The sequence below is a fragment of the Mustelus asterias genome, unplaced genomic scaffold (genome assembly GCF_964213995.1).
Source record: "Mustelus asterias unplaced genomic scaffold, sMusAst1.hap1.1 HAP1_SCAFFOLD_250, whole genome shotgun sequence".
NCBI classification, from domain to species: Eukaryota; Metazoa; Chordata; class Chondrichthyes; order Carcharhiniformes; family Triakidae; genus Mustelus; species Mustelus asterias.
In genome coordinates this window covers 468,899-484,109 of record NW_027590219.1, presented here as the reverse complement: position 1 = coordinate 484,109, position 15,211 = coordinate 468,899, and the positions used below count along the sequence as shown (strand labels likewise).

Here is a 15,211-nt window from a genome sequence, read left to right as displayed (position 1 = left end):
CCTGGAACAGATGTCTCTTCCTCAGGACACCCCAGCTCGGGTCTGGGTGGCCGGGTGGGGGAGGGGGGCGGTGGGTAACGTTCACAATTTTGTGTTTATGTCTGGTGCGAATAATACCTTAGATTAAACGGAGGAGTTTTTTAAACTGAGGAGAGTAACTGCATTTGGGCGCTGACTTTAAACAACGTTAACAAGCCCGGGCTGCTGGAGAAACATTTGGGGATTTGTGAGCAGTCAGTTCCGGCTGGTTTGAAGTGAAATCCTGTCGGTGCTGCGGCAAATCTGAACTCAAACCAGACAAACTGGAACCGCTGGGTTAGAGATTCCGGGTGTTGGGATGTGGAGGCTGGGGGAGGGGGAGATGGCGGGAAAACTCTGAGCCTGACTTCAGACAGGGTGAGCGGGGTAAAGGGGAGGAATGACAGGGTTAATGTGGGAGTCAGGGACAATAGCAGAAGGTGGGAAGCTCTGGAAAGGAGCACGGAGGGTAAAGGCCGTCAAAGAATGCGTGTTTAAATGAAGATAAAAGCAAAATACTGCGGGTGCTGGAATCTGAAACAGAAACAGAAAATGCTGGAAATCTCAGCGTCTGTGGAGAGAATAGAGTTAATGCTTCCAGTCTGGATGATCACAGATGCTGTCAGGCCTGCTGAGGTTTTCCAGCACTTTCTGTTTTTGATTAACTGAAGGTTCAGCAGGGAAAGAAGCAGGGAACTGAACACACTGAACCCAGGGGGAGGGGGTGACCCAGGATAAGGTACAGGCACAGTTCAGTGAGGCTCTGCAATGTCCATCAACACATCCACATTCAGACCTTAGAGCGCCAAGGGGGAGGGGAAGGAGAAACTATTTGGGGCACAGCAGGAGGTCACCCCTCCCCCCACTCTGGGGTTCCACATCCCTCCCACACCTGGATAGGGTTGGCTCAAGGTGCAGGAAGCTGCAAGCTGAGAGGCTGAGCTGTGAACTGGGCCGGGTTGGGGGTTTGAGTGACAGTCCTGGGGCTATATCAGGACAGGAACTGCCACAGATTCCCCCTTTTTCCTGGGACGTTTCAGTGGAGCTGTGTTGGTGAGTGTTTGTAATCTCTGTCTCACTGTCTCTGTAATGGGGGTGGGTTGTAGATTGCTGTGAGTGTTAGACTAAATAACCTCTCCTCATGCTGCCAGTTCCAGTCTGCAGACTCCATTTCTCAGTCCAGTCTGCTGCTCTGTCTCTCTCTCTCTGTACTTTGCTGCAGTGCTCCACATTCTGAGCAACATCCAGCCCATTGTTATCACCCGAAATTTGCGGCAAACTACCTTCACTGTGGCACAGCGGTCAGCACTGCTGCCTCACTGAGTCTGGGTTCGATTCCAGCGGTGGGTGACTGTCTCTGTGGAGTTTGCACAGTAAGAAGCCTCAGAACACCAGGTTAAAGTCCAATAAGTTTATTTGGAATCAAAGCAAATTACTGCGGATGCTGGAATTTGAGACCAAAAGAGAAATTGCTGGAAAATCTCAGCAGATATGGCAGGATCTGTCAGGAGAGAAAAGAGCTGATGCTTCGAATCCACATGACCCTTTGTCAAAGCTTTGACAAAGAGTCATCTGGTCTCGAAATGTCAGCTCTTTTCTGTCCTTACAGATGTTGCCAAACATGCTGAGATTTTCCAGCATTTTCTCTTTTGGTTATTTGGAATCACGAGCTTTCAGAGCACTGCTCCTTCATCAGCGCTCTGAAAGCTTGTGGTTCCAAATAAACCTGTTAGTCTTTAACCTTGTGTTGTGAGGCTTCTTATTGTGCTTACCCCAGTTCAGCGTTGGCATCTCCACCTCATGTGTGGAGTTTGCACAATCTTCCTCTGTCTGTGTGCATTTCCTCTGGGTGCTCCGTTTTTTCTCTCATAGCCCAAAGATGTGCAGGTTAGGTAAATTTGTCCCTTGGTGTCCAAGATATGTAGTGTCTAATTTGATTTATTATTGTCGCATGTTCTGGGATACAGTGAAAAGTATTATTTCCTGCGTGCTATACAGAAAAAAAGTAAATTGATAGAGTACATAGGGGGAAAGGAAAAGAGTAGGGTGCAGAATATATTGTTGCCGTTCCAGTACAGACTCGATGGATCGAATGGCCTCTTTCTGCACTGTAAGGATTCTATGATTAGTGAATTCTGGCGAACAACTTTTGAATGGAGGGGTTTCTGAGGCGCCGAGCATTGTGGGAATTGTGACCGCCATTAGTCAGTGACTAACTCTAAATGTTTAATTGCAGACTGAGGGCAGGTCAGCAACCTGAACCCTCAATTCTGTTTGTGACTCTCACAGGCTGTCTGGCCTGATGACTATCTCCAGTATTTATTTTCTTTGTCCCAGAAACAATCTCTACAGAGTTTTGTTTCTGTGTTACTGTTTTATAGGTTCGAGTTTAGAAACACAGTTAGGAGCTGGCTTAAATCAGGCTGTCTGTTGGATGCAGAACTCAGTTCCTGGTCCCCCGTGTGGGTTTTTTTATTGTTGTTTCAGTCTGAACTCTATTCATAACTTGCCTCTGTGGGTTCTCTCTCAATCCTGCTGCGTTTTTCCTGCACCTTCTCTTTTAATTTTAAGTGGAACATTAATATCTGCTTAGTACACAGGCCAATTAATCACAAATTCAGAGGAATGTATTAAAAAAATTAATTCATCTCAATTGCACCAGATAGTTTTCTATTATGTCTTTGACAATGGCGCAGTTAATTCCCAAGCACGCCTGCGGGTGGGAAAGTGTCCTCTTCATTCCACAGGAGCCTATTGCGCAGGCGCAGTGCTGAATCTGGAGTGTGCGCAGTGCCACTTTGCTCGGAGCCCTGCGAGTGCAGGGTACGCTTTTTCCAGCGGGTGAGAGTCAGTGTGGCGGAGGGAGGAATGGAGTCGGGGTGGGGAGGGAGCGGAGGCTTCAGAAATGCCCGCTCCAGGTTGCAAGGCCTGAATAAGACCATGCCGGTTCCGGGTTTGCAGCTCCCGGGGTTTTTTCCCGCGAACAGGCTCCGGTTTTCGGTCGCCATCTTGTTTCAGCGGGGAAGGAGAGCGCATGCGCTGCCGTCGGTGGCGGGTCACAATGGGCGTGGTTTCAGGGGCTGGTTCAGAACCTCGACCTTCAGAGGGACAATAGGTAGCAGGGCGCATGCGCAGCTATCCAAGAACATCGGAATAAGAATTCGGAAAAGGAGCCAGTCATTCGGCCCATCGAGCCTGCTGCATCATTCAATAAGATCATGTCTACTTTGGAGAGGCTGGATAGACTGGGACTTTTTTCTCTGGAGCATAGGAGGCTGAGGGGTGATCTTATACAGGTCTATAAAATAATGAGGGGCACAGATCAGCGAGATAGTAAATATCTTTTTCCAAAGGTGGGGCAGTCTAAAACTAGAGGGCAAGGGTTTAAGGTGAGAGGGGAGAGATACAAAAGTGCCCAGAGGAGCAATGCCGGGCAAGGTGGTGGAGGCGGACACACTGGGAACATTTCAGACTTATCTAGATAGCCACATGAACGGAGTGGGAATGGAGGGATACAAAAGAATGGTCTAGTTTGGACCAGGGAGTGGCACGGGCTTGGAGGGCCGAAGGGTCTGTTCCTGTGCTGTATTGTCTTTGGTCACCCTATTATAGAAAGGATATTATTAAACTAGAAAGAGTGCAGAAAAGATTTATTAGGATGCTACCGGGATTTGATGGTTTGAGTTATAAGGAGAGGTAGGATAGACAGGGACTTTTCTCTGGAGCGTAGGAGGCTGAGGGGTGATCTTATAGAGGTCTATAAAATAATGAGGGGCACAGATCAGCTAGATAGTCAATAGCTTTTCCCAAAGGTGGGGCAGTCAAAAACTAGAGGGCAAGGGTTTAAGGTGAGAGGGGAGCGATACGAAAGTACCCAGAGGAGCAATTTGTTCACACAGAGAGTCATAGAGTCAGAGAAGTCTACAGCATGGAAACAGGCCCTTCGGCCCTCCTTGTCCATGCCGTCTTTATATTAAAATCCCAATTGCCCGCATTTGTCCCATATCCCTCTATACCCATCGTACCCAAGTAACTGTCTAAATGCTTTTTAAAAGACAAAATTGTACACACCTCTACTACTACCTCTGGCAGCTTGTTCCAGACACTCATCACCCTCTGTGTGAAAAAAATGTCCCTCTGGACACTTTTGTATCTCTCCCCTCTCAACTTAAACCTATGCCCTCTAGTTTTAGACTCCCCTACCTTTGGGAAAAGATATTGACCAGCTGATCTATGTCCCTCATTATTTTATAGACCTCTAAAAGATCACCCCTCAGCTTCCTATGCTCCAGAGAAAAGTCCCAGTCTATCCAGCCTCTCCTTATAATTCAATCCATCAAGTCCCGGTAGCATCCTCGTAAATCTTTTCTGCACTCTTTCTAGTTTGATAATATCCTTTCTATAATAGGGTGACCAGAATTGCACACAGTATTCCAAGTGTGGCCTTACCAATGTCTTGTACAACTTCAACAAGACGTCCCAACACCTGTATTCAATGTTCTGACCGATGAAACCAAGCATGTTGAATGCCGCCTTCACCAGTCTGTCCACGTGTGACTCCACTTTCAGGGAGCTATGAACATGTACCCCTAGATCTCTTTGTTCTGTAACTCTACCCAACTCCCTATCATTAACTGAGTAAGTCCTGCCCTGGTTCAATCCACCAAAACGCATCACCTCGCATTTGTCTAAATTAAACTCCATTTGCCATTCGTCAGCCCACTGGTCCAATTGATCAAGATCCCATTGTAATTCGATAGCGTGGTGAGTGTCTGGAACAAGCTGCCAGAGGTAGTAGTAGAAGCAGGTACAATTTTGTCTTTTAAAAAGCATTTAGATAGTTACATGCGTATGATGGGTAGAGAGGGATATGGGCCAAATGCGGGCAATTGGGACCAGTTTAGGGGTTTTAAAAAAAGGTGGCATGGACAAGTTGGGCCAAAGGGCCGTTTTCCATGCTGTAAATCTCTATGACTTTGCTACCCCCACCCCATCCATACCCATGAGTTTCTTGTGGTTCAGAACCTCAGCTTTGAATATATTCAATGACCTGCCTCCAATCCTCTCTGGTGAAAACAGAGTTCCAAAGATCAACAGGCCACTGAGAAAAAAGATCTCTCCATCTTAACCTTAAATCCTTTATTTTTCCTTGATTCCCGCACCAAAGGAAGCATCCTCTCAGCATCTACGTTGTCAAGCACCTTATATCATATGAATCATAGAATTCCTACAGTGCAGAAGGAGGCCATTCAGCCCATCAAGTCTGTATCCACCACAATCCCACCCAGGCCCCATCCCCACAACCCCCTGCTTTTACACTGCTAATCCCCCTGACACGAGGGTCAATTTAGCATGGCCAGTCCACCTAACCCGTACATCTTTGGACTGTGGGAGGAAACCGGAGCACCCGGAGGAAACTCACACAGACATGGGGAAAATGTGCAAACTCCACAAAGACAGTGACCCAAGGCCGGAATTGAACCTGGGACCCTGGTGCTGTGAGGCAGCAGTGCTAACCACGATGCCACCCTTAAATTCCCAGATGTTTCAATAAGATTATTTCTCAGTCTTCTAAACTCCAAAGAGTACAGGCCCAAACTGCTCAACCTGAAAGGAATCAACCAACTGGATCTTCTCTGAACTGCCTCCACTGCAATTTTGTCCCACTAAAGTAATTCTGTGCAAGCAATAGGAGAGAATGTTTTGAATTTCTGTTCTGGACAAATGCTGATGGATTTTGGAAACTCCTTTTACAGGGGGTTAGAAGGGGAGGATTTACTCACAGCAAACTCAGACCAAAAGAAATGTTTGTCTGTCCTGAATTACAAACCTTGAATTACACCTATAACTTTCCTCATTTACACGGCGAAGATTTGAAGATTGCAACATTTTTCCCGGACACCAAACTCTCTGAGATCTTTGCAGATGTAGACTCCAGCAGATTTAAAATGTTGAAAACAGTGAAATTGTTTTGGGGTGAGTGTTGGTGAGCATTAATTTAAATTTAGAGCATGCTCTGATTCCATGGATCTCGGGCTATTGTGGCTCCTTTGCCAATGGTGCAGTGTTAGTGTCATTGGACTAGTAATACAGGGATCCAGGGCAATACACTGTGAACCCTGGGTTCGAATCCCACAATGGCCAGATGTTGAAATTTGAATTCAGTACAAATCTAGAATTAGAAGTCCATTGATGACAATTGTTGTAAAAATTCATCCAATTTAATAATGTCCTTTAAAGAAGGAAATTACTACATCCCCCAGCAATGCAAGCCACTCAGTTCAAGGGCAATAGATGCTGACGCAGCCAGCACATAGAGTCATAGAGCAATACGGCACAGAAACAGACCCTTCGGCCCAACTGATCCATGCCAACCATGGTGCCCTCCCAGCTAGTCCCAATTGCCCATGTTTGGCTCATATCCCTCTAATCCTTTCCAATTCATGTACTTATCCAAATGCTTTTTAAATGTTTAAACCTGCTGTTTGAACCTGCCTCAACCACTTTCTCTGGCAGCTCATTCCATGTACACACCACCCTCTGCATGAAGACGTTGCCCCTCAGGTCCCTTTTAATCTTTCCCCTCTCACCTTAAACCTATGCCCTCTAGTTTTCAATTCTCCTACCCTGGCAAAAAGACAATGTGGGTTCATCCAATCTATGCCCCTCATTATTTAATACACCTCATTATAGTCACCCCACATTCTCCTACGTTCGAAGGAATAAACCCGAGCCTGTCCAACCTCACGCAATCACTCAGGCCCATTAGTCCCGGCAACATCCTCATAAATCTTCTTTGCACTCTTTCCAGTTTATCAATGTCTTTCCTATAACAGGGTTACAAAAACTCTACACAATACTCCAAGTGCAGCCTCACCAACGACTTATACAACGATAACATAATGTCCCAACTCCTATACTCAGTGCCCTGACTGATGAAGGCCAGTGTGCTAAATGCCTTCTTCACCACTCTGTCTACCTGTGACGCCACTTTCAACAAACTATATACTTGTACTCCTGGGTTCCTCTGTTCCTCAACACTCCCCAGGGCCTTACCATTCACTTTATAAGTTCTACCCTGATTTGACTTTCCAAAATGCAACACTCACACTTAAGACCATAAGACATAGGAGCAGAATTAGGCCACTCTGCCCATCGAGTCTGCTCCGCCAATCAATCACGGCTGATATTTTTCTCATCCCCATTCTCCTGCTTTTTTCCCATAACCCCAGATCTCCTTATTAATCAAGAACCTACATATCTCTTTCTTAAAGACAGTCAATGACCTGGTCTCCACAGCCTTCTGCGGCAAAGAGTTCCACAAATTCACCACTCTCTGGCTGAAGAAATTCCTCCTTATCTCTGTTTTAAAGGATTGTCCCTTTAGCCTGAGGTTGTGCCTCTGTACTCTATTATTTGTACTAAAATCCATTTGCCAATCATCGACCCACTTCCCTAACCGATCAACTGATCAAGATCCCCCTGTAATTTTTGATAACCTTCTTCACTATCAGCGATACCTCCTAATTTAGTATCGTCTGCAAACTTACTAACCATGCTTTTTATGAATTTTTAAACGGCCATCCATTTCTCTGTTTCACCTCTGCCCTCCCTGATCAGCTCTCTGCCATTGTCTACCTTCCTCTGCCTCTAATAATGGGTGTATTTTAACTATTATTTCCGCAAGCTATGTCTTGATGAGGTCTTTACCACTTCACAACTCTATTCACTGCTGATTTACCAGCTTAGTCTTACAATGTTCAGGAATTGTTTCTCTTCCACTGGAGATCATTTCCCTTCCACTTCTAACAACAAAGAACAATACAGCACAGGATCAGGCCCTTCGGCCCTCCAAGCCCATGCCGCTCCCTGGCTCAACTAGACCATTCTTTGTATCCCTCCATTCCCACTCCGTTCATATGGCTATCTAGATAAGTCTTAAACGTTCCCAGTGTGTCCGCCTCCACCACCTTGCCCGGCAGCGCATTCCAGGCCCCCACCACCCTCTGTGTAAAATATGTCCTTCTGATATCTGTGTTAAACCTCCCCCCCTTCACCTTGAACCTCTGATCCCTCGTGAACGTCACCACCGACCTGGGGAAAAGCTTCCCACCGTTCACCCTATCTATGCCTTTCATAATTTTATATACCTATTAAGTCTCCCCTCATCCTCCGTCTTACCAGGGAAAACAACCCCAGTTTACCCAATCTCTCCTCATAACTAAGCCCCTCCATATCAGGCAACATCCTGGTAAACCTCCTATGTACTCTCTCCAAAGCTCCCACGTCCTTCTGGTAGTGTGGCGACCAGAACTGGACGCAGTATTCCAAATGCGGCTGAACCAACGTTCTATACATCTGCAACATCAGACCCCAACTTTTATACTCTATGCCCCGTCCTATAAAGGCAAGCATGCCATATGCCTTCTTCACCACCTTCTCCACCTGTGATGTCACCTTCAAGGATCTGTGGACTTGCACACCCAGGTCCCTCTGCGTATCTACACCCTTTATGGTTCTGCCATTTATCGTATAGCTCCTCCCTACATTATTTCTACCAAAATGCATCACTTCGCATTGATCAGGATTGAACTCCATCTGCCATTTCTTTGCCCAAATTTCCAGCCTATCTATATCCTTCTGTAGCTTCTGACAATGCTCCTCACTATCTGCAAGTCCTGCCAATTTTGTGTCGTCCGCAAACTTACTGATCACCCCAGTTACACCTTCTTCCAGATCGTTTATATAAATCACAAACAGCAGAGGTCCCAATACAGAGCCCTGCGGAACACCACTAGTCACAGGCATCCAGCCGGAAAAAGACCCTTCCACTACCACCCTCTGTCTTCTGTGACCAAGGCAGTTCTCCACCCATCTAGCCACCTCCCCCATTCTGAGCTTATATTGACCAACAAAATCTGATACATTTTTATTCCCTGTAATTCATTCTGCCCACCCTGAAATGTTAATCTTCTTTCTGTCTAAAAGGATGGTCTCTTTCCTCATGTACACAATTAAAGGGCAGGAGATGGCTGACATTTAAGGGGACAGTAAATTAATATAGAACAGAGATATGTCTCGTGTTATTATATGGTACCCAGATTAGATATATAATTTATGTTTCTGTAATAAAATACATTTATTATTATTTCTTGCATTGTAATATAATACTGTAGCAATGTTATACATTTCCAATCATAAAGTCATTACAGCACAGAAGGAATCAATTTGGTAACTCGAGTCCAGGCTGACTCTCTGTATAACATTCCAGTCCCATTCCCACTCTACATCCCCATTCTCCTGAAAGTTTATTTCCTTCAAGTGCCCATCCACTTTCATTTTTAAATAGAATCCTATTCTGAATTTCTATCCTGTTCTGACACTGATGATATGTGTAAACTCATTTCACAGGATATTGAAAGAGGAATCACAGCCCGAAATCTCAAACATCACGTCTAGATCTGACAGAGTCATATTCCTTGGGAGCTGAATATCATCGGACTTTGAATCGAGAAGGAGAAATGATTGTCCGGTCTGTTGATTTGAAAAGATTTCAAACATCAGTGTGACTGGAAAAGCACCAACACTCTGCCACACTGGAGTGAGAGTGTTCCAGTGCACTGACTAAAGAGCTTTAACCAGTTAAACAGCCTGAATAACTATCACACCATTCTCAGCGGGTAGAGACTGTATCCGTGTTCTGTGTGTGGATGAGGCTTCAATTGATTGTCCACCCAAGACAGAGGCAAGGACACCTGCACCATGGAGAAACCATGGAAATGTGCGGACTGTGGGAAGGGATACAGATACCCAAATGAGCTGGAAGCTCATCGGCGCAACCACACTGGGGAGAGACCATTCACCTGCTCTCAGTGTGGGAAGGGATTCACTCAGTCATCCAGCCTGCAGACACACCAGCGAGTTCACACTGGGAAGAGACCGTTCACGTGCTCTCAGTGTGGGAAGGGATTCACTCAGTCATCCAACCTGCAGACACACCAGCGAGTTCACACTGGGGAGAGGCCATTCACCTGCTCTCAGTGTGGGAAGGGATTCACTCGGTCATCCAATCTGCGGGCACATGAGCGCATTCATACTGGGGAGAGGCCATTCACCTGCCCTCAGTGTGGGAAGGGATTCACTCAGTCAACCCACCTGCGGACACACCAGCGAATTCACACTGGAGAGAGACCGTTCACCTGCTCTCAGTGTGGGAAGGGATTCTGTGATTCATCCAGCCTGCTGTCACACCAGCGAGTTCACACTGGGGAGAGGCCATTCACCTGCTCTCAATGTGGGAAGGGATTCACTCGGTCATCCTGCCTGCGGACACACCAACGAGTTCACACTGGAGAGAGGCCCTTCACCTGCCCTGTGTGTGAGAAGAGATTCAGTCGGTCATCCCACCTGCTGAGACACCAGCGAGTTCACGAGTGATGACAGGGGTTGGATTCTGCTGTTATTGTTTCTGCTCTCAATTACATCCAGGACTGCGTTTTGTTCATTCTCACAGTTGGTCAATGGGGATGGTCGGGGGGTTTCTTTCTGCTGGACTGGCCGGTCTCATGACTTTGCCTCCAGTGGACTGATGCTCTTTGAGTCTTGTTGCGAATACCTGGTTTCAAATTTCAGACGGATCACAGAGTAACAGGGTGTTAGGAAGTTAAGAAATATTTAGTCACTATTTCTGTTTGAAACTCCCCCAGATGTCCATCCAATTTCCTTTGTAATTGTTTATTGTCTCCACTTCCTCCACCCTCGTAGGCAGCGAGTTCCAGGTCATTATCATTCGCTGCATCAAAATATTCTTCCTCATATACCCCCCCCCCCCCCCCCCGCATCTCTGACCCAAAACCTTAACTCTATGCCCCCTTATTCTTGTGCCATCAGCTAATGGGAACAGCTTTTCTTTGTCCACCTCATCTAAACCTGTCAGAGTCTTGTCCACCTCTATCAAATCTCCCCTCAACCTCCTTTCCTCCAAGAGGAACAACCCCAGCCTGACATTGACAATAAAGAACAAACTAACAGAATATGTTAATACCTGAAATCAAATGGGAATGTTTAATTTCTGTTTTAAAGATATTGTGAATATATTGTCCTGGACAATAAAGGAATTGGAATAACTCACCTTGGGTGTGGTTGAATGGAATATATCAATCTGGTATCCATCTACAGTCTAGTGAAAGTTTTGGAATGTGTAGCTGGAAATCCCTCCCTAACAGCACTGTGGGTGTACCTACACCTCAGGCATTGCAGCAGTTCAGGAAGGCAGTGTTGGGGTTGACCATGGCCGAGGCAGCTACATACAGCCACATATTCTGTTATAATTGAAGGACTGCAGATTGAATGTGAGGCATTGTGGGACTGGACTATCGTGACCACATTCCTGTGACTGCTCAGTTTCTGCAATCACGGACCATTAAACTGCTAAGCAGGGCCCCAACAGAGGACTTGGTGAGAATATTTACTCAGAATGAGTTAGAATTAAACTGGGGCGGCACGGTGGCACAGTGGTTAGCACTGCTGCCTCACAGCGCCAGGAACCCGGGAACTAAGAACAAGAAACTTATCGATTAAAATGATTAGAGAATAGAGCCAACCTTTCGAGTCTGGATGACACTTCGTAAGAGCTCTTATAAAGGGTCATCCAGACTCGAAATATTGGCTCTATTCTCGCTCCACAGATGCTGTCAGACCTGCTGAGATCTTGCAGCATTTTCTGTTTTTGTTTCAGACTCCAGCATCCGCAGTATTTTATTTTTATGATAAAATGATTCGGTCTGATTGGAATTCCCACGACCCTCCCGCAAAACAGAGGGAGTGGTGGCAAAGGGAGAAAAAGGATAAGGATGATAAAGTCTGGGTTCTGATTCTCTGAGCCCATGTAGGATTAACAAAATGAGTGAATCAGTTTATAAAGAACAGAAGTTACCCATCCCTAACAAAAACTGATCAAATTAAGTAGGTTGAGGAATAAAACAAAAAAATTAATAGATGATGTTTAAAATCATTTGTTTTGTTTTAAACTTGTGTAAAGTGACGTAATTGTGGGCCAAGTTTTTGCTGCTCACTCCCCACCCCTTTAGGTTCTGTCGAAACGTTAACCCTTTCAGCAGACAGTTCATTTGTTTTTAAATCGCCTGAAGACTCATCTGTCTATTTTAGTTCAGAATTGAAGATTTATGGGAATTGGCTAAGATGGTCTTTTGACATTTTTAAAGTATAAAAACGTGGTCTTGAGAAGGCAATTTGGGAGAGAGGTGGAGAGAGATATGTTTACAGAGAGGTGTGGAGAGCTGTTGGTTTTACAAGTTATCCATGTTTTTGGAGCGGTCACTTCATGTCCTGGTCTGAGAGGGATGGAGAGAAGTCTGTTCAATTGTTAATGTTAAACTTTCTCTATTAATTGTTAATTGACATTCTGTTTTTTATCTTTCTGACTTGTTACATTTTTAATGATTAATAAACTTTCTGAATTCATGATTTAAAGTGTTCTTTCTTGCCACATGGTTAAGACACTGGAACCTGGTGTGATTTACGATTAGGGAGGTTATTGTAAACAAGAGAACCCCATAAATCTTAGTTCAAATAAATCAAAGTTCTGACAAATGGAATGTTATCCTTTATTATTCCGGACAAATGTCAGGTAATGTATTTTGGAAGGTCTAATACAGATAGGAAATATACAGTAAATGGCAGAACCCTTAAGAGTATTGATCGGCAAAGGGATCTGGGTGTACAGGTACACAGGTCACTGAAAGTGGCAATGCAGGTGGAGAAGGTAGTCAAGAAGGCATACGGCATGCTTGCCTTCATCGGCCGGGGTATTGAGTTTAAAAATTGGCAAGTCATGTTGCAGCTTTATAGAACCTTAGTTAGGCCGCACTCGGAATACAGTGTTCAATTCTGGTCGCCACACTACCAGAAGGATGTGGAGGCTTTGGAGAGGGTACAGAAAAGATTTACCAGGATGTTGCCTGGTATGGAGGGCATTAGCTATGAGGAGAGTTTGCAGAAACTTGGTTTGTTCTCACTAGAGCGATGGAGGTTAAGGGGAGACCTGATAGAAGTCTACAAGATTATGAGAAGCATGGACAGAGTGGATAGTCAGAAGCTTTTTCCCAGGGTGGAAGAGTCAATTACTAGGGGGCATAGGTTTAAGGTGCAAGGTTTAAAGGAGATGTACGAGGCAGATTTTTTACACAGAGAGTGGTGGGTACCTGGAACTCGTTGGCGAGGGAGGGACTGGAAGCGGATACGGTAGTGACTTTTAAGGGGCGTCTTGACAAGTACATGAATAGGATGGGAATAGAGGGATATGGTCCCCGGAAGGGTAGGGGGTTTTAGTTAAGTTGGGCAGCATGGTTGGTGCAGGTTTGGAAGGCCGAAGGCCTATTTCTGTGCTGTAATTTTCTTTGTTCTATTCAGAGAGAAATTGAACATAGAAGAAAAGATGTTGTACTTCAGTTATGATGTGGAGATGCCAGCATTGGACTGGGATAAACACACTAATTGTGTTAAAACTCTTAGTGTACTTCAGTTATACAGGGCGTTGCTGAAACTGCACCTTGAACACTGGGTGCAGCTTTGTCTCCTATGGAAGAAATGATACAAATGCAGTGAGAGTGGTTCAGAGAAGGTTTAATAATTGCTTCCCAATTTTTGACCCTCACAGGATAAAATTTGCCGATTTTTGTTGTCTTCACCTCTGACAGAGTAATCCTGACTCAAAATGTTGCCTCCATTCTCTCTTTACAGATGCTGTCAGACTTGCTGAGATTGTCCAGCATTTTCTGTTTTTGTTTCAGATTCCAGCAACAGCAGAATTTTGCCTTAATACCAGTTCTTGTTGGATAAGGACATCAAAAGTATCGGGTATAACACGAGAACGCAACACAAACAGATCAGCCATGATCTAAATAAATGGTGGAGGAAACTCAAAGGGCCAAATGACCGACTTCTGCTCCGGTGTCGAATGTTGGTCACAAATTCCTGAGAATTGTGAAACAAGGCTGGAAGATTCACCTTGCTTGTGTTAGTGGGAAAATGTCCAGGAGAACCATCACTGTGAAGGACAGTTCTGGGATTAAAGGTTGCCAGACTGGAAAAGGAAAACAATGGAAATAAACCCTTGGGGAGTGAAGAATCACTTTGGGCTGGTTTTTGGAGAAAGAGTGTCAACATTCCAAGGCAGGATAAAATATATCCATTGAGTGGATATTTAATGGTGTTAAGAGTAAAAGGGCAAAGTTTTAATTTTACAGTTTAAGGGCGATGTTCCCTATAAAAAAGTGTTTAATCATTGTTGCCTCCAGTTTGTTGGAGTAAACATCAGAAAACTTGAAGTTTTGTCGTGTCATTCTTTAATTTGTTTACTGGGTTTAGAATTCATTTAAAAAAATTGTTGATCATCAGAGATCCTAACAGTTCATTTAAAGCCACACGTTTCGACTTCCCATTTGAGCCTGGGACACCTTTCTGTCTCTCTATTGCTCGTGTCAATGACAGCCAGGCGACGGAGCTGAGGGCTGAATTTAGCAGAGAATAATGGGGCCTGCGCCCCAGTTGGGAAACTGCCCTGGGCGTCGCAATAATAGAGAGACAGGAAGGTGCTGGAGGACTGAGTGGGAAATGGGCCTCCAACCAATTGTTATATCAGTCACTCAGAGCTAAAGAGAAACCCGTCTCTTTAAATACAGATACAGGGAAGAGGCTGCACTGAAATCTGTCCCTTTTACCCTGCACAAAAGCAGGAGGCTGAGATTGACAGGCTGCAGGAGGAGTCCATTCAGCCCATCGTGCCCCTGCTATCTCTTTGAAAGGACTCTCTGATTTATCCAACTGCTCCGTTCTTTCCCTACAGCCCTGCAAATTCTTCCCTTTCAAATCTTTACCCTTTGGAAAGATTCTATTGAATCTGCTTTCAGGCAGATCAGAACAACTCGCTGTGTCAAACAATAAAATAAAATCTCATCTCCCCCTCTGGCTCCTTTGCCAATTACCTTAGAGGGACTCACTTTCTGTTAAAGAGCCTGCCAACCCCTCTCACCCACTTTCCCTAAAGTGCATCAATCTCATCAGGAAAAGTCCAGAACAATCAAATATTTTTACTGATGAAAGTTTATTAATGAAACAGAACATGGTTAAAAACAAACAGAAAGTGACTTGAGGATCAAAGACAACCAGAGTA

At 45.0% G+C, this 15,211-nt stretch overlaps 1 protein-coding gene across 1 annotated transcript in view; it reads left to right on the top strand.

Annotated features, from left to right (window-relative positions):
- Positions 1-15,211, top strand: part of LOC144485949 (uncharacterized) — a 73,473-nt gene that overhangs the window by 42,107 nt on the left and 16,155 nt on the right. Inside the window, exon 9 of the mRNA XM_078204022.1 lies at positions 9,964-10,377. Coding sequence (XP_078060148.1) covers positions 9,964-10,377 — 414 coding nt within the window. The remainder of the gene's footprint in view (positions 1-9,963; positions 10,378-15,211) is intronic.